Source organism: Solea senegalensis, linkage group LG2 (assembly GCF_019176455.1).
Source record: "Solea senegalensis isolate Sse05_10M linkage group LG2, IFAPA_SoseM_1, whole genome shotgun sequence".
NCBI classification, from domain to species: Eukaryota; Metazoa; Chordata; class Actinopteri; order Pleuronectiformes; family Soleidae; genus Solea; species Solea senegalensis.
In genome coordinates, this window is record NC_058022.1 from 4,994,084 (window position 1) to 5,019,612 (window position 25,529).

Sequence of the window (25,529 nt, forward strand, 5' to 3'; positions counted from 1 at the left end):
TTTTATAGAATAGTTTTATAGTGTACAAATATCAAATATATTGTGTTAACTTCCATCACCCCCTGTGGACGTCTGTGTAACTACCAAAACATTGCTTTCATCCTGAGATGACCTACTTTTCCTGCCCCCGCCCCTCACTACTCTTATTCATACAAACAAGAGTTATTTTGGGCGTTATATTTGTTGTCTTTTATTGTGTTACGGATCCGGGAAACACTGTCAAGGTCACCGATTCGTTTGTCATCTCTGTAAAATGTGCTGTATGTATATATGTATACAGTCCTGCAGGGAGACAAAGACACATCCCACATGTGTATGTTGAAATAATAACTTTTATCTGGGCCACTGGGCTACAGTGAGAGGGAGGAGGGAGGGGAGATGGCAGCAGGAAGTGGAGAGGAATCCTTTACATCCACACTTTAGAGGGTGAGACTAGAGGGATGAGACGATGCCACATTTTTGTGTCCGATACTGATACCAGTATCCCAAAATCGAGCATCTACCAATTTCCAATATTAGTCCGATACAGTCAATTTAGACCATTTATGACATAGGATCTGCCCGATAAAGATCCACTGACTTTGACCAATATTGGACTGATACCGACAGATACCAACCGATACTGACGGATACCGACGGATACCGACCGATACTGACGGATACCGACAGATACCGACCAATACTGACCGATACCAATTCCCATCCCTACTCTGGACGTGTGTTTCTGTATGTCCCCGGCCTAGCGAAACCGAGGGGTTACATGTGTGCGTGACGTCCACATCCTTTCTCCAAAGGAAGAGAGAATTTTTTGTTTATTTCTATTTTACTTGATTATAGCAATAACAGCCCAGTGGACAGGAATTGGGCTTGTAACTCAAATACCGGGTCAAGCAAGGGCTACTCATCCTAGTAATATATAGTGTTAATGTGTCTTTACATACAGGGCAAAATACATGCAGGTAAATCCCAGTTTTGAATGTGATTACAGCTGATATGTAATGAAGAGACGTGTGTCCATACGTGCTCAATCATCTTTCATCTCGGGGGAATAATAAAGGATGATTGATGTAGTTATGGTTGTCTCTGGTTTATCTGGGTTTTTTTTGTCCCTGATGGATTATAATTTTTTCCCCCCTCTCTCGGAGCCCAGACGAGGACTGTGCATATCGAAGATTAAGGCCAATAGATAATCCGATCAGAGCACCGTTACTGTTCAAACAAACAATCCCCACTGACATTTGATGGGTCGATATTTGACGGGCACTCCTCCTCCCACCACCTCACAGTAGCCACTGCTTGTATATTATTGATACAAAATAAACACTATAAGTTCCATTAATCCTAGTTTTTAAACCACAGAGGTCAGTAAAATCACAAAAGTGGCCAAGTATTAATTTGCACTTTTGTATTTGTAAAAATGAAGCACTAAGTTTGGATTTCTAAACAACTAAATAATCTCTCTCTCTCTCCCTATGCTACATATATATACATATATACATATATATATAAGTATGTACATTTCTTTAATATGATTCAATGGCTTTTCTGTCAATATTTAAAATGGAAATAGAATTCATTCTTAATATCAAAATAAAACCAGACTCCCAGGAATTCCAATGAAGGAAAAAGAGATTATATGTATATTAATAAAATAATTATAATTAAGTGTTTATGTTGAAAATCATTACAGCTAGAATACAATTGAAGATGTTTTTGTGTTATATATTTATATAGGAAAGAACAAGGAATAACTACACTACACTAGTATACACTAACTTGTCATTTATTTATTTGATTAATCTGTTTTATTTCTTTTTATTGTTTTTCCCCGCTTTTATTCTTTGTTTTTATGTTAGTTTGACATATTTTCAGACATATTAAACTTAAAGTTACAATGACTTATAAGCAGGTTTTAATTACGCCGTATTCTAAATAAAAAAAACCCATTAAATATAAAGTAACTAGTAAAGTTTCCTCCACTGTGCAATTAAAAAACACCTTATACACTAAAATGATCTGATAAAAGAACATTTAATATGGATTATATTACATTTTATTAAACTTTCCACCAGGTGGCAGCATGGTCAACTCAAACAGGACGGGGAAAAGAATCCTTTAAGAATCCACTTCAGACAAACAGAATATTACACTGTACGATTCACTCATATTTAAAACACACAAATGTGGCAATAAAATAAAAAATAAAATTCTGCAGTGTCGTGGGGTTCAACCTGAGTGAAATTGAAGGCAAATCAATAACAGTGCATCACAATAAAAGCTTCCAATCAGTCAGTATCAATAATTATTGTGATACAATGACAAATTATAGATAAAAAACATTTTCATATTGAAATAAATTCTCATATACATACTGTAGCTTGATATATTGTCATTGAATGTTTGTACCGTTTAGGCAGGTGTGTGAATAAAGTCCCTTGACTGTTATAAAAACAGTACATCGTAAAGTGTCAGGAGTCGCGTTGTGTTTTTGTGTGTTTGGTGTGAAAAATGTCCACCGTCGTCTCGTGACACGGCCTGAAGTCATAGTCGGACCAGCCGATAGAAAACCGACTCTGTGGAAACACAGAAACGTGTTGACACACGCACGTGCGCACACACACACACACGCACACACGTCCAGCTCCTGATGACTCATTACTATGAAAACTCACCTGAGGCTTCTTGAAGTAATCCAAGCCTCTCCCGATCTTGATGATCCAACCATTGTCAAACCTACAAACACAAAGTGAAAAAGTGAAGATTACTGCCACAAAATAACGAGAGAAACGAGAGCGACTGTGGCTCAGCGGCACCTTATTTCTCTGTCGTGGATGGTGGTAGAGAACTGCAGGTCCAGTGTCACTCCATGACCACTCAGACTGTCTTTCAGTGCGGACAAAGCGCCGCTCTGTTGGTCGCTGTTTGCCTGCAGGACAAGAGGATCACCATGAAATCCCAAACTGACCACGTTTGAATTCACTACAGAGTCTGACCGCTGAGTATCTTACTTCATCCTGAGAAGTGACGAGGTGGATGCTCTTCAACGTGCAGTCGGCCTTTAGCAGCGTCTCACAGAAACGCAAAAAGTTGTACAACTGCAGAAGAGAGAAGGGTTTCAGGTGATTTTTGTTTTATTATTATAACACTTTATTCACTTTACGATCATTCTCAAATTTGGCCAGGACAGTCTGGACAAAATAGGGATAAACATCATCAAAAGCTTCCCTTACTGTCGCACGATGCAGGCGCTAGGGAGTGTCAACGTTGAGGTCTCGCCAAAAATATAAAACCTTGATTAATCCCTTAGAGCTCTTTGTCTCAGTTATCATTAGACATGAAACTACTGAAATACTTATTAATCTTCAATAATAAAAGAAACATTTGCCAAAATCCAGCTTGAAACTATGAGGAATAAATCTTTAAAAAGGTACCTGATGGGTGTGTCGTATGTATGGATCCTCCACCCAGACTTCTGACAGTGAACTGCTGATGTACGGCTTGAACAGAACCGCGTAGCTGTAACCAGTGGCGTCCTCTGATATTTTAATCTGCTCATGGTACTTCCCATCTGACAGCAAAGCGGGGGGAAATGACAAATTAGAGGAGGATTATCTCTCAAATATTAGAAATATCTTAATAATAGTTATTATAATATATTTGTGATAGGCAGATCTGGTTTTAAGTCATCTCTGAGCAATTTCTCCTGACTTGAGCTCCAACCTTCAGTGTTGGCGACATGTACTTACCTTCTTTCATCTGGTTAACGAGAGCCTTGATTTGCTCTGCTCTGTCCATGTAGGCCTTTATTTTCTTTCTGTAGTAATCTCTCTTTGAATCGTCTTTCACAGCTACACACACAGAAAACAAAACAAAAATAAATAAATAAATAAATAAATGAGATGATCCATGTCTTGAGAGCATTTCAACATTTGCCGGGGAGAGACAGGAGACCTTTCAGCGCGTCCATCAGCAGACTGATTCCCTCCTGGTAGCAGACCAGAGACTCCTGGTAGCGACTGCTCTGGTCCAGCTCCACCGCCCGTTTCAGCACAGCAATGGCAGACGTCTCCATCCCTGACACGTTGTTCTCTGCCATTGTCCTGTCAAACGTTGATATTGTTCTTGTGAAGATGGTCAGTTTAATTTTACTCAGCATCATCCTTATTTCTTCTACTGTCACGTTATAGTTCATCATTTTATTATAATTGCTTGTACTCTCTGACTTTTAATCAAACGTTTGACACACTATTTTATGAACTTAATCTTAGTTATTTATAACTGTTTTTATTTCTATTCCTATTGGTGTTTTTTGGTCATACATTACTATTATTAGTCTCCAGTGGTTCCTCTTTTTCTCAATTCTGTTTCCTCATGGGTGAATGCGAATTCAATGAAAAGGTTGATATGTTTCTGGGGAAAGGAATGTGTATTTACTTAGAGGGAATATGTTTTAAAGGAAAATACGCCTTTAATTTAAGAATAACATCATGAATATCACCTTATTTGGACGTATTGTTTACAGTAATATTAAGTGGAATACCTTGTTGATGCAAAAATTCAGATGGAAATGGACTACTTGGTTGAAGATGGTAAAAGACAAACAGCAAATCAAACAACCACTCCTTATAACTTGTGTATACAGAAGAGCATTTCTCAACTACGTCGCAAAAAAACGAACACTTTCGCCGAAACATCACGAGGTTCGTTACGTTTCACTGGATGACAAAGTATACATTTTAGTGAAAAAATAGGAGTAAAAAGACAGTTATTTCTTACCTACTGTTAGAAAAGTAGCCCTCTTCCTGGTTATTTCACAAGTGCGTCGCAAAAATACGTCCGGCAGAGTCTCGTAGTCAAAACAGACGATCCTATATTTGAAGGGCCTCAGTATTACACTTGTTACGGTAAATGCACTGAAACGACTAGTAGTGTTACATACATTTGGGTTTTTAAAATAAAATGTTAGGATAACATAAAAATACAATTAATAAAACATGTGGAGGTATGAAGAAATAAATGCGAATACTTTACTGGAGGAGCTGTTGTTGATTACCGTAAACACTAAGTCAATTGCGCAGGTTCAAAGTTGACAGGTTCCACAAAGTTCCACCACGGGAGAGTTTGTTCACGGTGTCTTACTGAGTACAACTGTTTTTTGAAAAACACAACATTAAATTTACATTTAAATACGCACGTTAAATTACACATCCCTCGACAGTTTAAAATCACACACACAAAAAACTGTAGGAACACTATATAGCTAATATGTGTCATATCGGTGCAATTTCACAGTAACACATTTTCATTTCCGTTTGGGACAATCATGGTGGATGAAAATAACGTGAACTGTATCTTAATGTATTCTTAAATGAAACACGCGTGTGAATTACGTGTATTTGTGTTTGAAATCTGTCATTTACGAGTTTGTTTGTTTTAGATGCGCTTAGTCGAGTTAGTTTGGTATTTACGCGTGTGTTTGACGGTCGTTGGTCGGTAACCTTGGCATCAGTCATTCTGAAGAAAAGGAGAGGACAGAAGCAAACATGTCAGGTGTCTTTCGTGGTTTAAGTTCTTTATCAACCAAGGTAAGATCTTCAAACGGACACAGTTCAGCCATGCATACAAAATTATATAAACTTTGATATGAGATTATGGCTCACGATACCAATATTATGATACAACGATTCTGTGATAATCAATATATTGCAAGACAATAGTGATACATCGCAATATCTGTCGAACTGAAGAAAACAAAACCTCCGTGAAAAGTTAAAAGTGCAAGATTGCTCTATTCACATAATCTCTTGTCTTTGTTTTTAACTTTGTCTCATCTGTGTGTTTTACAGATCCTAACAGATGCCACACTTTTACCATGCCCCTGGTTTGTGTCTGCACGCAGTAAATTCTCCAAATCAAGAATCCCAAAAGAGGTAATGATGAAGTCAACAGTTGCTGAAGTCCTCTTTTAGTGCTGAATGCCATGAGTGAATATTAAATTGTGTGGAAAAATAGCTGGTGTGTGAAGTCCCAGTTTCACAACAATGACTTCCAGTATTTTTGTGGAGGTGTTTATTAAGGAGTGATGGGAGGTGGAGGAATGAATCTGACATTTTCATGTGCATGATCATTGTATCCCTCACTCATATTCTGACAGATTAATCTGTCCAGCCATGTAAGGCAACAATGCTTTCTTTGTTCAGCATTCATGAACATTTGAAGAGTTTATATGCTCGGTATTCATTCTCTGCTTTCCTTGGCAGTTTTTTGCAGATAGATCGAAAGACCATGGGAAATATGGAGGGGATCCAGAGCAGCCTCACAAACTGCACATCGTGACTCGAATCAAAAGTGTGATGCGGAGACCTTACTGGGAGAAAGAGATGGTGAAGCATCTGGGATTAGAAAAGGTACGACTGTTGTTTTTGTTTGAAACCCCTGATTATTTATTTTTTCTACATTTGCAGTGCTGTAAAGTTAAAACACAGTCTATTACACAAGCCACAATTACGTGAATGTTCAGAACTTTTATAAATTGATGACATGACCACACATCTTTGGACATGGCCTTCACTTGTAGCAGGTAGTCATTTAGTGGTCATAATCAGTGGTTTTTTATTCTTCTTCTTTCTCCAATAAGTTCCGGTAGGCTACACTAAGAGGTGCAATGTCGTCCCCCCACAGCTCAACGTTCACTATCACAGTTCGACAACAAAACATTTGTAAACCAGTGAAATATCTGTGTATATACATATTCAAAGACGTAGATTGTTCCTCATGTAGGTTGCTTGGCCAAGAGGTTTGTTTTTGTTTTTACTTCATAATTTTAAATCCAATATGACGGCCCCAAGCAAATCTTTCCTTAAAACCCACAACAACTTAGTGGACAGAGCCTGTTTCCGGATGAAGGACAGCAGCATACAAATAATATGACATTTCTGTTTGTGGAAACCAACCATAGGCAGAATATTAACAGCAACAACAGCAAAAGTTACGCGCTGGAGCCTCAAGTATCCGTTTGTCACCAGTCACATTCTATTGAAGGTGTAATATTCTGTATTTGTCTTTTTAGGCACATGCCCCCGTGATTCACAAAAACACACCTGCTGTCAACAGCCAACTGAAATTTGTCAAGCACCTGGTGAGGTAAGAGTAGTGTGCACCAGTAAAATACCCAATAACTCGCATCTATATCTGGTTATTGAAGGGATGCAGAAAAGGACCATTCATGTAATTTCCCTCCTTCTTTGTGTGTGTGTCATCGTTTCTGGTTTATTCAGGATCCAGCCTCTGAAGACTCCCTATGGACTCCCCGCTGAACAAGACATGGCCGACACCTACATCAACAGCAAAGGAGAGCTGATCGTCCATCGTCTTCTCCAACCTGCAGATCCCAAGGCTATTGAATCTTAACAGCACTCTCAACAATTTAATCTTCCAGTTGTACATATGTAAACATTCAGTAAGTTGTTGTCAAAGATCCTTCAGTAAACTCGTGTTCTGACAAATGAAGCAAGCTGAATAAAAAAAAACCTCTGACTTGCATATTTGAACGGATTCTGGATTTTACTCAGAAAATGTTATTATTTAGGATATTTGGTTTATTTTAACCACATTGTCAATCACAGATACATTTTTGAATCACAAAAAAAAAATGATGCCCTAAACTCTGAAATGTATTATAATGAGATATCTATTTTAATGTTTTTCCCCCATCCACCAGATACAAGCAAAAAAAAAAAAACACAGGCGCAAAGACTTGGTTTTTACTCTTTAATAAGTTTGCATTAGTTGAGTCACTCTTGCTACAAGAAAAAAGTTGTGTTTCGTGAAAATGTATTATCTGTTGCTTTAGGAAGATCTTGGCACTCGCATTATTTGTAAGACATGAGACAAACGGTTACATGGAAACACAGAATAAAAACTTAATAACTTTACAAGGCAATCAGAGATGGCAGACTTCACCCCATTCATGCAACAAGCCTCTGTTGGCTTACATGCGTAACAGGCTCTGTGGTGCAACGGTAGAGCATCTCGACTCCAGGTCAGTGGGTTACGCGTTCAAATCCATCAACTCATTTCTTAAAGAAACTTGCTTTATAGAGGCCACCATCTTGTGATTCACTTCTTCTACAGTAGCCCAAATGGACAAAACAGTCACAGTGTATGTTTTGCATTTTAAAGCAAAGGCTTATTTACACCAATAAGTAAGAAAACCTGTAGTGCTCGGGCTCTTTTTGTCACAATCTGCTGTCACTGATTCTTAAAACTATGGACTTTTAATTCTGCTCTTGTGAAACAGCCACCTGCTCCTTTTCGGGAAGTGACTTAAAAATAAACCTTTTAATAATTACCATAACAACCTACACATCTCGACAAATGGCCTAAAGACTTTTGAACGTGACAAAGACATGACAAAAATAAGAAAATAAGGCCAAATCAATCATAATTTGTAAATTAAATATGGAACGTGGCAAAGAATAGGTTACCGACATGTGGAGAGGGGTAACCTTAGAAGGAAAACTAAAGTGGGCTTTTTTCTGCTGAACTCTTATTCTTGGAATGAGGTAGCCCTAGAGAGAAAACCATGTGACCGTCGGTGCTTTTCAGTCATCAGAGTCTGAATCTGACTCGTAGCCTCGTCCTCTGATGGTTTTCTTCTCCAACTTTGTAAATTTCGTGCCCGATTTATGCGACGATGTGGGGGGCTCCATCAGGTTACCACTGGCACAGGACAAAAAGAGCCAAAGTAGAAATTAGGGAAAGTTTATATTTCCAATGTAAAACAAATGTGTGAGACCTGTTGTGTCTCACCTGTAGTTAATGACATCTGCACAGCCAAGCCTCCATTCCAGCATCTCTGTGGAAAACTCGTCTGTGTTTCCCAGGTCGCCGAATCCAACCACGTAGTCCTTCGTTTTGCCGTCGACCACCAGAGCCAGAGTAGGAATGACCTTGATCCGCAGCCTCTCTGACAGAAACGGGGCCTTCTCTGCGTTCAGTTTGATGAATTTGGTCTCCACGTGCTTCTTTGCCAAGATGGCCAAGTGTTTGTCGAGGATCTTACATCTATAAAAAAAAAGTATCAAATTTGATTCAGTTTCTTCTTAAAACCGTGTATATAATCCTTATTCTTAAGTGAATTAAGCGAGTTCTGTTATTTTTCTGCTCTTAGTTGGAGGAGCTGAACAAAAGCACACATTTTACCCAGGGATAATAAAGTACTTCTGACACGGCAGCTAAGCAATTACTTTCATTACTGATTATTTTTTCCACTTTATTACTACATAAACGTGTTGTGGGCACAAGGTGGTGTCATATGATCGTTTTTTTTTTATTACATTTTGAAACAGACATGAGCTGCATCCATTAAGCGATATTTAAATCGACTAATAATAAAACCAGGTTCTGCGATTTCGGCTTTTTAAATTTGTGTATTTTCTTGTTTCTTTGCTCGTCCTAAACTGAATAACTTTAGTTAACACTCCAATCAATGCCTTTTTATTTTTATCTGATTTATTATTAGGAAAACTTTTTTCACACTTAACCTCTAAAAGGCTGAAACTGGGTAAAAATGGAACAGTTGTTCCATTGAAACGATTCATCTATTATTGGTATTGTAAACTAATTTATCAGTGAATTGACTAATATTTTTGTATGGCTTATTATTTTATCTTTAAATTAAGATTTCTCAGTTTTTCATCAGTTTGTTTATAAAAAAAAACAAAAAACAATTGATGTACCTGAAAGTGGAATTTCTATAGAAGTGGCAGACAACATTCTTGGTGTCCTTGACCTCAGGGAAAAAATCCTTCTCACTTGAGATTTCTCTGTACTCCCCGTGGCCTTTAGACAACCAGTCCTGAAAAACAGCAAACATACTATAGGTGAGTCAATATCTACAACAAGATAGAAACTTCGCTTTTAATTTTGTGTAATGGGAACATGCTGCTGTGAACCATATTCCCTCTGAAAAATCAACTTGTCTTAATGTTGATGTTTACAAGACTGGGCTTCAAAAACCAAGTGGAAAAGGACAAAAACTATACAAAATACTTGGATGTAGTACATTCCAGTTAAAAGTTCAGGTGTCTCTACTTTGAAAGGTTAAGTCCCACATACCTGCTTCTGTTTTTGGGCTTTTTTCAGTGCCTCTAACCGCTTCTCCTTCAGCCTCTCCAAGTCATCTTCATCCATATCATTCAGTTTGGAGATCTGAGCATCCACCTTCTCCTCCACCAGCTTGGCCGACTGCTCCAACACCTTTGTTAAGATGTCCATTTGTTGGTTTTCCATGGTTGTCTCGTAAGTGCAACACCGTATCAGAACCTGCAGGGACACATAACGGGTAAAGTAAGCTGAAAACAATTCATCAGTCACAGAGAGTTATTGGCGTATAATTATTTTCTGGATTTCTAAAACTTTTTTCATTGCTTGGTTGGTGAAGGTGTTTGAATTACTGGCTTCTTTCTCAAACAAATGAGCAGGGACATTTCAGGTTGAGCAGTTTGGAGATAAAATAAGAGAGTTCAAGGTTGAGATGGTTTGGTCACATGCAGAGGAGGAATAGTGATTATATTGGACAAAGTATATTGAAGATGAAACTGCTAGGCAGGAAGAGAAGTGGAAGACGACAGAGAAGGTTCATGGATGTTGTGTGGGAGGACATGACAGTTGGTGTAACAAAAGAGGACACAAGGGAGAAGAATACCTTCTGAATTTTAAATCAACCCCTCTTCTCCTCTCTGTTGCCCTTTACTCTCCTTTAGGTCAGTTTGAAGTTTCTCTATCAGCTTCAAGTTCTCCTTCAATGGAGTTCAATATCCCTCAGCACAGTTGCTCCTTTACATCTCGACTACAAAGAATAATTTCTCTTAGTAAATGCAGTGTGCGTGATTACTTCATTACACCTTTGCCTTTTATCTGACAAGTGTAGCACGGTTGCTGTGGCAACCCGAGTACATTCCTCTATATTTGTGCACATATTCTGAAGTCTCATCCAATACTATTATTGATATCACAAAGCCAAATATCTACAGATATCAGTCCGATACGGTCATTTTAGACATTTTAAACTATGAAGCGGTTAACAACGCATTTGTGCCATTTCATAGGCATCATTTGTAACTGTGTCACACATATTCTTCTCCCATACCCACTCGGCTAAATGCTGTTGCTGATTTATATTAAAATTTTTACGTAGTGCATAGTGAAGCATGCAATATATGGGATTTCTGGGTTGTATTGCATTTTAAATGTTATCTTTGTTATCTTCTGGTATCTAATCTAGCGATTTTGACCAGTATGGACAAAAAAACCGATACTGAGCATTATATCATCCCTATTCTGACAAGTCTACATAAGTGAACCGAATTTAGGTAGATTAGTGTGTATCGTCACAACACACCGACACCAGAGTCTAACGATGCCTCTGGTGTGAATTAAGGATCGATATAACAGTAACGTAAACGATACACTGAGAGTATCTAGACTGCTTCTGTCAGCTGGAGACAAAGCCATAGTAACCACATGACACGCCTCGTTTCTGCTGGCTATTAGCTTAATTACGCTACGAAGTTAGGGTGTCACTCTCTTCTTAACGAATTTATTTATCATACTACTTCAATTTGCGACTCATAAATACACAACACTCGTCCGACAGGTGGTTATAAAGACTGACTTGTGCAAGCAATCGGGGAGAAACATTGCCACACTTCCCGATACGACCATAACCTGCCAAGCTAAGTAGCTAACATTAGCCTTGCCAGTCTCGGGGAGATTAGCGTTCACGGTGCCATAGAAGCAAAATCCTCCACATGTATGTGTGACATGAACAATAACCTGTGGAAAAAACATAAGAACGGGTAAATCGCAACCAAACTGTCGACAAATGATTACCTGCTCCGTTGCTCCGTGCGCGAAATACTAACCGTCACCCCGGAAATGACGACACCGCAGGCCCAGTGATGTCACACACGCGCACACACACAAACCCACACGGTTAACCATTTCAACGAGTAATAATGTTGTTGCTGTGTCATTTTTTTCTTCTTATGCATTGCCATTCATATATTATTCATTTTCTCTTTATTTTTGTACTGTCTGTAATTTAACATGTTACCCAATCAGCATCGAGTGGGCGTGTTTCTCCAGTGGGCATGTTTTGGTGCGTGTTTCCCTGGGCGCGTTTAAATAAGGGCCCGTCCACATGGAAAGGGTTTTTTTTTTTTAAATCTTATTTGCTTGTTTAGTTTAGAGACTTTCTAGACAGGTTTACAGCTTTCATAGGCGGAATACCTGGAATTCTTCACCAGTTATTCAGAACTGAAGAAACCTCTTGGTTGAAACGTCTCCAAACTGAACTCAGTCAAGTTCAGCCACCTTCGGCTAACTAATAAAGATTCAGCTGGGTGTGGCTGCAGTTGTACTTAACATTGGGTTTTTCAATACTTCCTTAAATTCACCTGAGAACCCAACAGTCCTCCATCTCTGCAGAAATGTCCAACCCCAAAGTCTTCTTCGACATCACAGCTGACAATGAACCCCTTGGCCGGGTCGTCATGGAGCTCCGTGCCGATGTGGTGCCCAAGACTGCGGAGAACTTCCGCGCCCTCTGCACTGGTGAGAAGGGCTTTGGCTACAAGGGCTGCACTTTTCACCTGATCATTCCAGGCTTTATGTGCCAGGGCGGGGACTTCACCGACCACGATGGAAGTGGCGGAAAGTCAATCTACGGCGAAAGGTTTGACGATGAGAACTTTGTCCTGAAGCACTCTAACCTTGTCTTGTCCATGGCCAACACTGGACCAAATACCAACGGATCCCAGTTCTTCATCTGCTCAATGACGTCATCGTGGCTTGACGGGAAACACGTGGTGTTCGGCTCCGTAGTAGAGGGAATGGAAGTAATGAAGAAGATGGATGGTTTCAGTTCACCCTCTGGTCAAACTAAATCTAAAATCACCATCGCAGACTGTGGTCAGCTCTGAGATCCTGCACTGTTCCTGCAACATTTTCAACTGCTGCTGAATTTGTGACTCCCTGCCTAAAAATTCTCGATTTGTTTTTTTAAAACCAATAAGCAGTGTGTTTAGTGGGGGACAAAAAAAAGTACCAGTACTACCGTTATCCATGACGGTTTCTCCAGTGATGTTAGTTGAAAGATATTCATTGACTTCTTGCCACATTTATGTCATGGAGGGAACAGCAGAATAAAAGGACACCAAATAAAATATGTGCTTGACGTGTCAGTCATTGTTGGAAATGTTAAAGATAATCTAAACCTACAGGTTGGCAAAATTTAAACAAAAGTCCAGTTTTTTGTTGTTTTATGGACTAAATATTTAAATAAATAGATGTTGTTAACATCACAAACATGTTCTGGTATTTTGTTTTTAGTAATAGTGACAGACATAAATGCCTCATGGTGCAACCTTCTTGACTGCTGCTGTATTTGTTTCTTTTGCATTTTTGATTTTTTATCTCCCAAAAAGTCTCAACAGTTTCTTTTTTAAAAAGTAAAGTTGTTTGGAAAGTGAATAGAAAAGCACACCATGATGACTCTGATAAATGAATACATAAAAACAGAACATATTTTCCCTCTTATATGTAGTGCAATGTGTCTCTGTTGTCTCCAGAGGGCGTGTCTTGGGGCATGTTTCCGCGTGCGTGTTTAAATCATGGTTTAAATAAGGGCTGGTCCACTTGGAAACATTTTTTTTTTTAAATCACATGGCTTGATTAATTTACAGACTCTCTAGACAGGTGTATAGTAATACCTGGAATTCTCTACCGATTAGTCAGAACTGAAGAACCTCTTGGTTGAAACGTCTCCAAACTGAACTCAAGCAAGTTCAACTGCTTTCGGCTAACTAATAAAGATTCAGCTGGGTGTGGCTGCAGTTACTTAACGTTGGGTTTTTCAATACTTCCTTAAATTCACCTGAGAACCCATTAGTCCTCCATCTCTGTTCCGTCTGCAGAAATGTCCAACCCCAAAGTCTTCTTCGACATCACAGCTGGCAATAAACCCCTTGGCCGGGTCGTCATGGAGCTCCGTGCCGATGTGGTGCCCAAGACTGCGGAGAACTTCCGCGCCCTCTGCACTGGTGAGAAGGGCTTTGGCTACAAGGGCTGCACTTTTCACCTGATCATTCCAGGCTTGATGTGCCAGGGCGGGGACTTCACCAACCATGATAGAAGTGGCGGAAAGTCAATCTACGGCGAAAAGTTTGACGATGAGAACTTTGTCCTGAAGCACTCTAACCTTGTCCTGTCCATGGCCAACACCGGACCAAATACCAACGGATCCCAGTTCTTCATCTGCTCAGTGGGGACATCATGGCTTGACGGGAAACACGTGGTGTTTGGCTCCGTAGTAGAGGGAAGGGAAGTGGTGATAAAGATGAATGTTTTAGGTTCATCCTCTGGCCAAACTAACTCTAAAATCATAAGTTCCTGCAACCTTTTCAACTTCTGCTGAATTAGTGACTCCCTGCCTCTAAAAGTTTCTTTTGCATCAATGTTTTTATCCCCCAATAAATAAATAAATAAATAAATAAATAAATAAATAGATGTCGTCAACATCATAAACATCTTCTGGTATCTTTTATTTTCTGAAAATTGTCATAATTTAGTGCTTAATGATTTAGTAGTGACAGGCAGATACGCCTCACGGTGCAACCTTCTCTACTGCCTTTTGGGGTTTAATGATTACTTTATCGACATGAGATTTCCATGTCAAATTTCAAAGTTCACCCTCTAATAAATGATAAAATAAAAATAGAACATATTTTTCCTCTCTATATTTAGAGCAATGTGGCTCTCCTGTTGTCCTCACTCCCTGATCACTGTGGCAACTGGTTAGATTTTAATTCTGACAAGTCGGAAAATATAGACACTGATTTCTCTCCTTTGACAAACTGACAAACTATATTTTTAATATTTCAAGAATAGCAGCACAGACTGGCAATCACATAAACACAAAACACAGCATTCAATCTCTCACCACTGTGTGGGTGTTGGTTTCTTAGTTAGTTTGTTTTGGCATGTCTAAGAGTATATGTACAGTATGTATTGGCTGTTAGACAGTTTCAAGCAGCCAAAGACTTGATGTTCTGTGGCCTCTTCTTGTTTGTTGCACATCCTGCATATCGGGTTGATGCTGTTATTCAAGATTTTGTTTTGGTCATTTGAGCAGCAATGATAAACCGTTCAGATTGAGAGTATTGACATTTGTACGTGTGTAGATAATTGCAAAGTGCAAACATTGATGAATTCAAAGATTATGGAGGTCACCACATCAAAAAAGAACTTTTATAATACTGTGTTGTGTAATATTTTAATTGCCATCACCACATAAAACTGAGAGACTCAACTGTACAGCAATACCTAGACTTTGCCACAAGATGGAAGCATCCCTCGCCATACCTCCCGTGCAAGGAAGCTTTGAAATTTCAAACACAACCATGAATTTTTTATTTATTTAAGTTTTTTATTTATTGAGCTACAGGAACAATACCATACACCAAATAACAGCAATAGACTAAAACATTTAAACAGAAAATCACACCTCCAAAATTACCTCAAATATTAAGGAGATCACTGCCATGTTATGACCATGAGTTGCTAAGTCATATGCATGAGATACTAGCTCATAATAATGTAATACTAAATCATAATTATGAGATACTAAGTCGTAATTATGAGAAGCCAAGTCATAATTATGAGATGTTATGTCATAATAATGAGATACTAAGTCATAATTATGAGACACTAAGTCATAATTATGAGCATGCATTCTGTTTTTTTCTTACGGCAACGGGCTTCCGTAGAAATCGATGTAAACACACAACTATGTAAATTGAGATTTTAGACTGAGATCTACCAATGGCCTGATGGGGGCAGCAACACACATTTGCGTCTCGTCTGCGTCGATCTGCAACAGCAGCAGAAGAAGAAGAAGCGGCAGCGCCGGTGTGGTGTGACGTCACGGCAGCTGTGTGTGTGTGTGTGTGTGTGTGTTGAGGTGTCTTCCTCCTTGTAGGCAGGCAGCTGTCAGCACTGGAACTCAAACATGGAGGACAAACACCTGTGATATCTGGAAGCAGCGGTCAGACGTGAACCATGAAACTCGCCACTGTGGCCTTCTACGGCGTCGCTCTGGGGCTTCTGGCGGCGGGCCTGCGAGAGCTGCTCACCGGCTTCGAGGAGAACAGATGCAGCATGACCTACATGTTTGAGTACCCCGAGTACCGGGTGAGTAGACGAGCTACACACGTACACACACACTTGTGTAAAAATAACTAGCAGCACAGTAGCTCGTGCAGCCTCCTAGCATCAGTCAGTGTTAGCATGAGCTGTCAACATAAACTGACATTGTAAAAGTAATTTGCTGAATCAAAGCTGCTGCTAACGTGACCTGACTGTCATAAGACGCGAGGGGAAGCTAATTACGTTTCTTCAACGGCCGTTTTTGTGTGTGTGTGTGTGTGTGTGTGTGGGGGGAGGGGGGGGGTCCTGTTCACACTTGTTGCACCTGTCTATCTCAAGAGGAGGTGTCACTGTTCGTGTTGTTTTCCAAGAGTCACAGCTACACGATATTAGGAAAATGTGCAATAAAGCAGTCGAGTATTGCGATACCGATACGACTCGTACTGTATAACACATTGAATTTAACATACAAACCTATAGACAGTATGGATAAACTACAAACATTAAAAGACAGAGAGAAAACTAGTAAATACCTACATAAAATACATAAAAACCCTAATTATATTGAACATATAAAATATTGAAATGTAATATATTGTGCAACCTGCATAGGATGAATCAGAATTAGCCATGCTATAAAACCATAAATAAAACCCTGACACTCCAGGCTTCTCAGTAAATCAGCAGCAGATCATGTGATGTATGTTGTTTTTGGGCTCCACAGCGCGTGGCTCTGCCTCGTCGTGTTGCCAGACTGTACCCAGCGTATGGCCTTTACCTGTATGGAGAGGGTATTTACGCCCAGGAGACCCGAGCGCTCAAGCTCACTGGCGCCCCTGTGCTCTTCCTACCTGGAAATGCTGGCAGTTATAAACAAGGTACGTGCACAAAATGAATGCAGGCTATTTTTAAAGATGTTCTGACTAGAGTGCGGCCAGGGACACATTTTTCTGTCTGAACCTGACCAAACCCCGAGAGAATATTGACTGGACCTAACCCAAACCCCACAGGCATCCCATATTTTTTGTCGGAGCCAGACACAGAGTAAAGCTGAAGTTCCTCTCACTGTCACAGTCGTTAGTAGTAGTTACTTAGTTATGGTTACAACAAATGACAAAAGTCATTGTTACATCCAAGCCGCACAAGTCAAACTGTAACTGCTGATAAGTATACGTAGATGGCTTCAATAAATCATATAGTTAGTTATATTTACATGTTATGCATCTATTTATCAAATGTTTACACCACATTTTCAATTAAACAAATTACAAAAAGCCATTTGAATTGCACACTATTTTACTCTATGTTTCACTAAAAGAACTTGAAATCACCATGTCAATTAATCCAACTGGAACCCAACAATCCTTTCTGGATTTTGGTCCTGACCAAGACTTTCAGTTATCAAATGCCCAAATTCCTCTTCATTAGCTTTATATGCTAACTATTTATGTGTATATATATATGTATATATATGTATATATGTATATATATATATATATATATATATATATACTGTATATTTGTATTTTAATCTAGTGTGTTTTCATTTATTTCTTGGGTTTGTGTCTTTGAGCATTTACTAAAAGCACTGTTGCATCACAAGTACTTCATCAAAAACCCTCTCCCCTTGCTGCAGCTCGCTCCCTGGGCTCTGTGGCCCTGAGGAAGGCTGAAAACATAGAAGGAAATGTCCACTTCAACGTGTTCACAGTGGACTTCAACGAGGAGCTGGTGGCCCTGTATGGTGGCAGTTTGCTGCGACAGACGCACTTCCTGCATGAGAGCATTAAAGCCATCCTGAGATTGTACAAGGTCAGGCCTTTGGAACAGTAATATTTCACTGTGGCATGATTTGTATCACAACCCATCACCATGCACAAACACAAGCATTTAGTGACTTGCACATAAAGCAGCCGTAACAAAGTTTTCCTAAATTACCAGTACTAGTTCAGGACCCATTCAATCTTGGTTTGAATGCTGCCAATTCAACATATATGTGATTAACAGACAGATGAATCTAATATGTGCTATCCCCCTTTCTCTGCTCACCAGCATTTGAAGTCTCCTCCCCACAGCGTGGTGCTTGTGGGCCACTCCATGGGAGGAGTGGTGGCTCGGGCGCTGTTCACTCTGCCCCGCTTCAACACCAGTCTGGTCAGCCTCATCATTACCCAGGCGTCTCCTCACCTGGCTCCAGTACTGGCCCTGGACCCTTATCTGCTGGGTGAGAACAACGCACATGCCCAGTCTACACCGGCACGTTCACACCTTGCACTATATTGTATGTATATAAAAAATAAATGTATGTTGTTCTTTGTCTTTTCTGCCCCTGTTATGTGTAGACTTCTACTCTTCTGTGAGACATAAGTGGGTGAAACAGGCGAACAAACTCAGAAACATCACAGTCTTGTCTATTGGTGGTGGTTACCGTGACTACCAGGTCCGGTCTGGATTGACATCTCTACCGTGTCCTTCAGCAGACCCCAATAAGTTGTCACTTGTGGTATGTAACATGTTTGTGAACAGGTCGTTTTTCTGAAACCCATGGACATGTTTTTTTTGCTTAATTAGACACAATGACACATGAATACTAATAGATTCTTTAAGTGTTTGGTGCTAGTGAATTTTCTGCTTTTTCATTGTCTTTATTATTTTCATCAAGGCAACTGCAGTTCCCAGGACATGGGTGTCCACTGACCACCTCTCCATCGTTTGGTAAGGGATGACATTATGCTTTGGGTGTTCATTTTAATGTAATGTAGAAGTTCCCATTTTCAGAGGTATGATGCCACTAATATTTATTATTTAACAAAACTTACATTAGCTACTATGTGCACGGCATTTAAGTCAACAGGTAATCTAGTTTCGTCCCAGATACTAATGAATAATCATCATAAGTAACCATAATCTTAACATAATTGAGAAATCCTTTTTGTTGAGTTTACAAGTAAACAAGTAAAGTATATTGGGAAATACATACTTTTGTAGACCATCTTCAGTACTTTCACTGCCCACCGGTCATCAATATTCAGGTCATTCAGTGTGTATGTCTTTGTGGTTTAGGTGCAAAGAGCTTGTTCTTGCAACAGTGAGGGCGTTCTTCGACCTTATCAATCCTGAAACCAGACAGGTCAGCACATATAAATTAATTAACCTTTTTTAAAACAAACATTCAGTGAATCATCATCCTCACTGCCGGCTAATCATTGGGCTCTTATTAGTTCACAGATAGCCCGGAAAAGAAGATGGACGTACTAAACCATCACTTCACCCGACATCCTGTCAGAATAGTGGGAGAGACTCAAGACTCTCCCATCTCCATCTCAGGTCAGACATAATGGGACAGACACACATTCACTTAAAACTCTATTCTGTTCACTGAGTCATTACTTTACATGCATTTAAGGAACTTTAGTTTTGGTACTTGTGACTATTCAAATATTTAATCACTGTCCTGTTCTTTCACTTTGTTTTCCAATTTTCTAGATGTTCCTGAAGCGTGGAGTGAAGTGAACACACTGCGTCTGGCTTACAGCACACCAAAGGTACCAAACATTGTACCAAAATAATAAACAAACTCCTTACAACTGCATAAATGTACCAGCACTCATCACTGTTTCTCTCTGTCCACAGGAAGGACAGGTGAAATATTTTATGTTTGCCCTGTCGAGTCGCAGGAAAGCCTACAGCCATTTCTACTGCCGGAGCAGCAACATGGTAAATTTTCAAAGTGCTTTCAGACGTGTGAATCATTAGGTTAGCGACCCGTTTAAATCCATACAGTGGCTTTATGTTTAATGTTGAAAATTTTGTTTTAATCCGACAGGAGATGACAAGCTGGGTGTACGGCTGCACGCACAAGAACGGTTCGTCGTGGTAAGATTGAAATATCTCTTTTCTCCCCACTTATGCATTCAGTCAAACTATTTTTCGATAAACTGTAATTTCTTTGTGTTCATGTTAGATTAAAGTTTGTTTCTATTTACTTTTCACAGTACGCATGCTGTGGATTTGTCTATGGGAACTGAACTTCTTCCACCTTACAAGGTATTTCGTCCTGTAGAGACACTGACTCTCCTTGCCAGTGTGAACTGTGACTGGTTACTGATAACTGTCTCGTCTCCTCTTCAGGTCCTGATTCTGAGTCTCAGTGACTTGTCTGCAGTTACCCATCTAGTTGTTATGGCCTCCAATCTGAATGGAAGACAGGTACTTGAAACCAAAGTCACTCAAATGAAGCAATACTACCTGCACAGTCTTTCTCTCTGTCTGTGTAAAACCTTAGTTGTTAGTAGAAGATCAGGTTTTGAGTCAACAACTCATCTGTTGTGTCCAGAGAAAAACAAATGACCAGGAACCAGAAACAGAAGAGCCAAACACTGAATGATCATTGTCATTTTATGATAAAAATTACTTTTTTGTCTGTTCCTCAGTATATGGTGGAGTGCGAGTGGCAGAGACAAGAATCTCAGACTCTGTCTGTCCCAGTGCCACATGTCTTGTCCTTTGGTGAGTTCTGCCACATGAAGTACACTATTTTACGAATGCTTTCACTGCTTTATCTTGCCATTGGGTCATTTTGTAAACCACTCACTCTGAACTTAAGTTCAAATGTGTTATTTTGTGACTTCAGCCTTTTAAAAACCTATGTTCGGATTTATTTATGTGACACAAACTTACCAAACGAGGCAGCAGTAGACCAGCAGCTTTTTGTGCAGGAGAGTGAGAACAAATAAATATGATAGACGATAGATGATCGATGTGTCTTATCCTCATGAAAACAGAACTTTCCCCTTTACGATCTTCTTCTTTTGCAGAAAGATAGCGGAAATAAATGTACAAAAAATACCTAAACTAATAATACAAATTAAGAGATAATAAATAAAACCTAGTTAAACATTGTTAAACCCAAGCATGTTTAAAAAAGAGAATCACAAAAACAATTACAGATTCTCCTAAACTCATTCTTGTGTGTATGAGCTAGTGTAGATTTTATCAGATGTGCCTTTTTATAAAGCGGCTTCAATCTTGTTTTTCCTGACTTACCTGCTGGCAGCCGTGTTTTCACTGAAAGTATCTTCACTTTGACTATTTTGCTGATGTGTAAATTCCCAAAACTCCTCACTGACTCTTGGTTTTACAGGTTTGACAGTCAGTGACGTCACCGTCAACTCCTCTGGACTCCTTCATGCCATCGAGCTGCAGCACTTTCACCAGGTAGTTTGTCACAGCTTCATGCGAGCGCTCGGTATTTCTGTTCCCACTGTGTCGCTAAATGATGAACACGTCTGTGTCTTCAGGTCTATCAGGCTTTCAGAATTACTGTTGCAAGCCAGTGCAAAGTACATAAAGGTACATTTCTTTCTATACACAGGCATGTATACATGTTTGCGGTGCACATGCTAAAACATACTGTATTTCTGCCTACAGACAGGTTGCCCAATGTATACAGAATAATGGTGCCATGGTTTCGAGAGGACACTTTAACCACAGCCAGGTCAGTTTGTCTCCAGGTATCTCACAGATCAACATGACTCACTGATTGAATTTTGTCATGACTCGTGATCTGTTCACCAGTGTGCCCTCAGTGACTGAGATCTCAGGGATGCTCCATACAAGTCGCCCAGACAACACCTCGAGTGTCCTCCTTCAGATCCACACTGCCCCCAACTGCCAGTATAAGGTAGAGTAATAAAAGTGGGCCCTCTTTTTCCACACACATGCATCCCAGAGACAATCTTAATGTAAAACATTGTATCATTGGTGTGGACATTTATGATTTTCTACTCTCTGGTTCAGGTGTCACTAAGGACGTCATTACCCAGGGTACTGGGGCAGGTACAAATACTCTATACTTCAACAAAAATAGCAACTGTACACACATTCATTCTTGTTAATGCACAAAGTGTGTGTCTCTCTCTCTCTTGTCTGGCAGATACTGAGGTTCTGTGGTCCCATGGTGCCAGTGTACACAGCTGTCACACTCCTCTTGGCCTGTGGGGGGCAGCTGTCTTCCATCCTGAAGTCAAAGAGAGCTGCAGACATGAGTGGGGTGGTGGGCAAGGGCCTGCAGCTTCATAAAGTCAACCTGCCTGTTTTTATTCTGCACATCTTACTCGGGTAGGGATTTGGTGAAATTGTGAAAACTGTAAAAGTCTGTTTTTTACCGCAAAAGTGTGTGTTTATGTTTCCATCTTAATCCTTATCCTCCTCCCTCCCCTCAGCTGTAGCCACTTTCAAGAAGCCTGGTCCACTCTTTGCCTCCCTCCTGTAGACGTCCTCCCCGCTTCCTTCCCTGATGTAACGTTCCATGAGAGCGTGGTGCCACTTGAAGAATGGCCACACCTTCTTTCTCCTCTGCTTTACATATTGGGGGCAGCTGTGGCATACTGGGGGAGCTCACTGCTCTGCCTCATTATCCGACTGATCTCATTAGTATTAGCTCCGCTGCACAGGTATATATGTAGACATTTAGGACATTTCAAACTGTTATAGTGTTTTTTAGCCTGTAAACTTGACAGTTACGTTGTCATTCATGTCCCTGACTGTCTTATCTCACCTTCTTCTCCAATGATCTTCTTTTTAACTGTATATTTTTATTTTCTCCCATAGACCGTCTGTCTCCAGAGACTGTGGCACCCTGAGGCTGCGGACCCAGCTCCTCCTCAGTCTGTGTTTGACTGTTATGGGCGGGACATGCTGTGGAGCGTTGTCGGTCTTTGCTGCATTTCTTCTCCACTTTTATAGGGTGAGTTGTACAATATGATCAAATGGATAGACACATAGACGGAGAGATGGATCAACTGCTGGATTCTGTTATTTTTGTTATTGTTCAGTGAAATTGCCAACAATCCACATGTGCAATTACACATAAAAGACAAGACAAGTAAGACAAAGGCATAAAACGCGACAATACAATCAAATTGATTTAGCTGTTTTGGTTTTGAAGTGTTCAGTAATTTCACCCATGGATATTTTGCAAATAGACCATTTTGTACTGATTATATGTTGCTTGTTGTTGTTTTCTCTGCTCTGCTCAGGTGCTAAGGCTACAAATGACAGCGAGATCTTTGAGTCACATGCTTAATCTGGTAAGTTTTTATAAACAATCACAGCAAATGATGCACAATATGCCAATTTATTGTTTATTTACCAGATGGCACCCTACATCTCTTAACTCATAAGCTAGATTTGTGTTCATTCACTCGTCATTACTACCTTATTGTAAAATGTGATGTGGTAGGATGGTACATTGAGACTTTGTGGTAGTATAGCTCTGTCTATGTGCTATCCACCACAACATTCTAAATTACTGCATTATTATGTCACAGTTTCATGATAAGGAAGGCAGTTATTCTACATTAAGGATGGTAAAACACCAGAGAAGAAAAAACAGCAACAATTAAGGGGAAACTATATTTTCTTCTTGATTGAACTTTGTTCTCCCACAATTTCTCTAGGTTCCTCGGAAACACAAAGAAGCTGAGAACGGCACGGTGGATGCCGAGTGTTTGAACAGGTCCAAAGAATGTAATGGCGCCCCCCTGCTGTCGGAGTGCGCGGTGCAGGAGGTGAGGGACGACCTGCAGCTCCACCTCTGCCTCTCGGCACTCCTCACACTGCCTGTCATGCTCAGTGCTCCATCGCTCCTCCACTGGATCCGCAACCTGAGGTAAAGCAGGAACATGACCTGAGTCACGGTGGTGAGAGATCATCGTTTCATTAATTAGATTTGGGTCTCGATAGTTTGCCACCTTTTTAAAAAGATTTGGAAACACTGCATCATATTAGAGAAATAGTGTTATCACAAAATGTCAAATGTATTCCAAAACATCTTTAAATATAGTGAACGGAGTGTTGAGATGATGTTATACAAGTTTCATGGAAACTTGCGAGATGACTGAAATAGATGAAAAAAATGAAGTCTATGTTGTGATCCTCACCAGATATTCCACCCAGCTGGATCCTGACCCTTACTGGCCACTCATTGTGCCTCTAGTTACGGCGTACGTGCTGCTTATTAACTGCAACACGTTAAAACTCAGCAACAGGTAGGATGACATCATCACCAACACACACTCACGCACACACACATGCCTGCTTTATTTTAAAATGATTGTATATGGGGTTTTTTTTTTATTGTTTTCAGTAAACTCCTGCCTCTGACCTCCTGCCTTCCTCTGCCGCTGGCCATCACCATGGTGATCTTCTCTCCACTCCACCTCTACAGAGTCACTTACTTCCTGTTGCTGACACTGGCCCCGCTGGCGCTGTGTTGTCTGCTCTGACGGTATCTTCGTCTCTACCATAACAAGCCTTGCTCTAAGTCACAGCCTGACTGGTTGGCTGATTTTGCTATGTCCCGCTGCCATGGAGCAGAGCTATAGAGATACATGGCTTGGGGAACTGCCCTACTCAATGTTGGCACTGAAAGCTCTGTGGCATTTACACTATGCGTTGACATGAGCGGATGTAAACGCTGTGGAACATTTGGTGCAAATATTATGGCTCCGCTGGAATGAACCCGAAACCAAGTTTGCCTTACTCTGTATATCTATAGCTCTGCCTTCAAGGAGCAACCACTCCACAACCAGTGAAGCTACTGATACTAGAGGCTCTCAACAGGGTGTTACTGTGAACATGTGTCTAGTTAGTGTCTGAAGTGGCTTTGGTCACTGTGGTGTTTAAAAAAAAAAACAATCTCACACTGCCTCCTGCTTAGCAATGAATTACAGCGTAGCCAGTACTAGTGTCATAGCACCACAACAAACAGTGACAGTACCATACCGTCATTCCTAAAACCCAAAGTAATCATGTTTACATTTGCCTTAGTGAGAGGGATTACTTAAAACAAAAAAAGAAAAAAAAGAGAGTTTAATTCCCAGGCTGATGAGACACCTACAGACACAACTGGTGCCTCTAAGATAGTGACTAAAGATGATCTTTGAAAAGCTTTCCCCATATTCACACATACTTTTATCCTTGCTTTGCTTTGTAGGCAATCTGTCTCCGCTGAGGGGCAACTCTACCTGCAGCTGCGTATTAAAACAGCCAGTAGGAGCGCTGACTCTCTCTGAGCTGCCCTGTGATTGGTTAAAGCTGTAAATGAAACCTAGTGGAGCTGCAGCACAGGTCACATTATGCTTAAAAGTTAATATGGAATAAATCAGATTAGGGAATTTAGAGAGTATGTTGAGGAAACCAGTTAATAGTGGTATTAATAAATCAATTACCAACATATTTTAGGTGTAATCAGTTTAAAGATGAAATAAAAAGATGTATAGTAAATATATGTCATTAGCCTGATGATATTAAGCCTC

At 40.1% G+C, this 25,529-nt stretch overlaps 6 protein-coding genes across 8 annotated transcripts; 4 read left to right on the forward strand and 2 right to left on the reverse strand.

The window, feature by feature from the left end:
- Nucleotides 1-2,012: 2,012 nt before the first annotated feature.
- On the reverse strand, nucleotides 2,013-4,837 carry mitd1 (MIT, microtubule interacting and transport, domain containing 1). Of its 2 annotated transcripts, none has more exons than XM_044019223.1 (8): nucleotides 4,777-4,837; nucleotides 3,952-4,100; nucleotides 3,747-3,848; nucleotides 3,432-3,568; nucleotides 3,009-3,095; nucleotides 2,814-2,926; nucleotides 2,673-2,733; nucleotides 2,013-2,573 (listed from the first exon to the last, which is right to left on the reverse strand). In XM_044019223.1, exons 2-8 carry the CDS (start codon nucleotides 4,094-4,096, stop codon nucleotides 2,469-2,471), a joined length of 750 nt encoding a protein of 249 aa, XP_043875158.1. In that variant the 5' UTR covers nucleotides 4,097-4,100; nucleotides 4,777-4,837; the 3' UTR covers nucleotides 2,013-2,468. The 2 variants fall into 2 exon arrangements, with proteins under 2 accessions (XP_043875158.1, XP_043875159.1); XM_044019224.1 differs by having other exon boundaries at nucleotides 4,781-4,824.
- A 469-nt stretch (nucleotides 4,838-5,306) lies between these two features.
- On the forward strand, nucleotides 5,307-7,934 carry mrpl30 (mitochondrial ribosomal protein L30). Its single transcript, XM_044019227.1, has 5 exons — nucleotides 5,307-5,585; nucleotides 5,847-5,930; nucleotides 6,261-6,407; nucleotides 7,070-7,143; nucleotides 7,278-7,934. The coding sequence occupies exons 1-5, from the start codon at nucleotides 5,544-5,546 to the stop codon at nucleotides 7,408-7,410; spliced, it is 480 nt and encodes a 159-aa protein (XP_043875162.1). The 5' UTR covers nucleotides 5,307-5,543; the 3' UTR covers nucleotides 7,411-7,934.
- txndc9 (thioredoxin domain containing 9) lies at nucleotides 7,757-11,974 on the reverse strand. Of its 2 annotated transcripts, none has more exons than XM_044019226.1 (5): nucleotides 11,908-11,974; nucleotides 10,120-10,330; nucleotides 9,741-9,859; nucleotides 8,812-9,066; nucleotides 7,757-8,721 (listed from the first exon to the last, which is right to left on the reverse strand). In XM_044019226.1, exons 2-5 carry the CDS (start codon nucleotides 10,291-10,293, stop codon nucleotides 8,604-8,606), a joined length of 666 nt encoding a protein of 221 aa, XP_043875161.1. In that variant the 5' UTR covers nucleotides 10,294-10,330; nucleotides 11,908-11,974; the 3' UTR covers nucleotides 7,757-8,603. The 2 variants fall into 2 exon arrangements, with proteins under 2 accessions (XP_043875161.1, XP_043875160.1); XM_044019225.1 differs by having other exon boundaries at nucleotides 10,120-10,326; nucleotides 11,896-11,971.
- Nucleotides 11,975-12,255: 281 nt separating this feature from the next.
- Nucleotides 12,256-13,327, forward strand: LOC122785705 (peptidyl-prolyl cis-trans isomerase-like). Its single transcript, XM_044051616.1, has one exon. It carries the CDS (start codon nucleotides 12,495-12,497, stop codon nucleotides 12,984-12,986), a length of 492 nt encoding a protein of 163 aa, XP_043907551.1. The 5' UTR covers nucleotides 12,256-12,494; the 3' UTR covers nucleotides 12,987-13,327.
- A 618-nt stretch (nucleotides 13,328-13,945) lies between these two features.
- On the forward strand, nucleotides 13,946-14,479 carry LOC122765017 (peptidyl-prolyl cis-trans isomerase-like). The gene has a single exon (XM_044019035.1). It carries the CDS (start codon nucleotides 13,982-13,984, stop codon nucleotides 14,477-14,479), a length of 498 nt encoding a protein of 165 aa, XP_043874970.1. The 5' UTR covers nucleotides 13,946-13,981.
- Nucleotides 14,480-16,009: 1,530 nt separating this feature from the next.
- pgap1 (post-GPI attachment to proteins inositol deacylase 1) lies at nucleotides 16,010-24,941 on the forward strand. The gene is made up of 26 exons (XM_044019949.1): nucleotides 16,010-16,254; nucleotides 16,934-17,087; nucleotides 17,846-18,021; nucleotides 18,262-18,433; nucleotides 18,552-18,712; nucleotides 18,872-18,924; nucleotides 19,273-19,339; nucleotides 19,431-19,536; nucleotides 19,696-19,754; nucleotides 19,843-19,926; nucleotides 20,036-20,085; nucleotides 20,205-20,256; nucleotides 20,341-20,418; nucleotides 20,643-20,718; nucleotides 21,353-21,426; nucleotides 21,510-21,561; nucleotides 21,640-21,706; nucleotides 21,787-21,892; nucleotides 22,009-22,047; nucleotides 22,145-22,329; nucleotides 22,434-22,664; nucleotides 22,822-22,957; nucleotides 23,250-23,300; nucleotides 23,670-23,881; nucleotides 24,156-24,260; nucleotides 24,359-24,941. Exons 1-26 carry the CDS (start codon nucleotides 16,123-16,125, stop codon nucleotides 24,495-24,497), a joined length of 2,817 nt encoding a protein of 938 aa, XP_043875884.1. The 5' UTR covers nucleotides 16,010-16,122; the 3' UTR covers nucleotides 24,498-24,941.
- The last annotated feature ends 588 nt before the right edge of the window (nucleotides 24,942-25,529 follow it).

Excerpts from the sequence above, each read along its gene's own strand:
- pgap1 (XM_044019949.1), top strand. The coding sequence starts at position 16,123 with ATGAAACTCGCCACTGTGGCCTTCTACGGCGTCGCTCTGGGGCTTCTG. Across the intron at positions 22,958-23,249 it reads TTCTTCTCCACTTTTATAGG|GTGCTAAGGCTACAAATGAC; the intron begins GTGAGTTGTACA and ends TGCTCTGCTCAG. Across the intron at positions 24,261-24,358 it reads ACGTTAAAACTCAGCAACAG|TAAACTCCTGCCTCTGACCT; the intron begins GTAGGATGACAT and ends TATTGTTTTCAG.
- LOC122785705 (XM_044051616.1), top strand. The coding sequence starts at position 12,495 with ATGTCCAACCCCAAAGTCTTCTTCGACATCACAGCTGACAATGAACCC.
- mrpl30 (XM_044019227.1), top strand. The coding sequence starts at position 5,544 with ATGTCAGGTGTCTTTCGTGGTTTAAGTTCTTTATCAACCAAG. Across the intron at positions 5,586-5,846 it reads TAAGTTCTTTATCAACCAAG|ATCCTAACAGATGCCACACT; the intron begins GTAAGATCTTCA and ends TGTGTTTTACAG. Across the intron at positions 7,144-7,277 it reads TTTGTCAAGCACCTGGTGAG|GATCCAGCCTCTGAAGACTC; the intron begins GTAAGAGTAGTG and ends TGGTTTATTCAG.
- LOC122765017 (XM_044019035.1), top strand. The coding sequence starts at position 13,982 with ATGTCCAACCCCAAAGTCTTCTTCGACATCACAGCTGGCAATAAACCC.
- mitd1 (XM_044019223.1), bottom strand. The coding sequence starts at position 4,096 with ATGGCAGAGAACAACGTGTCAGGGATGGAGACGTCTGCCATTGCTGTG. Across the intron at positions 3,569-3,746 it reads CGTTAACCAGATGAAAGAAG|ATGGGAAGTACCATGAGCAG; the intron begins GTAAGTACATGT and ends CTTTGCTGTCAG. Across the intron at positions 2,734-2,813 it reads ATCCACGACAGAGAAATAAG|GTTTGACAATGGTTGGATCA; the intron begins GTGCCGCTGAGC and ends TTGTGTTTGTAG.
- txndc9 (XM_044019226.1), bottom strand. The coding sequence starts at position 10,293 with ATGGAAAACCAACAAATGGACATCTTAACAAAGGTGTTGGAGCAGTCG. Across the intron at positions 9,860-10,119 it reads AAGCCCAAAAACAGAAGCAG|GACTGGTTGTCTAAAGGCCA; the intron begins GTATGTGGGACT and ends GCTGTTTTTCAG. Across the intron at positions 9,067-9,740 it reads TATAGAAATTCCACTTTCAG|ATGTAAGATCCTCGACAAAC; the intron begins GTACATCAATTG and ends TTTTTTTTATAG.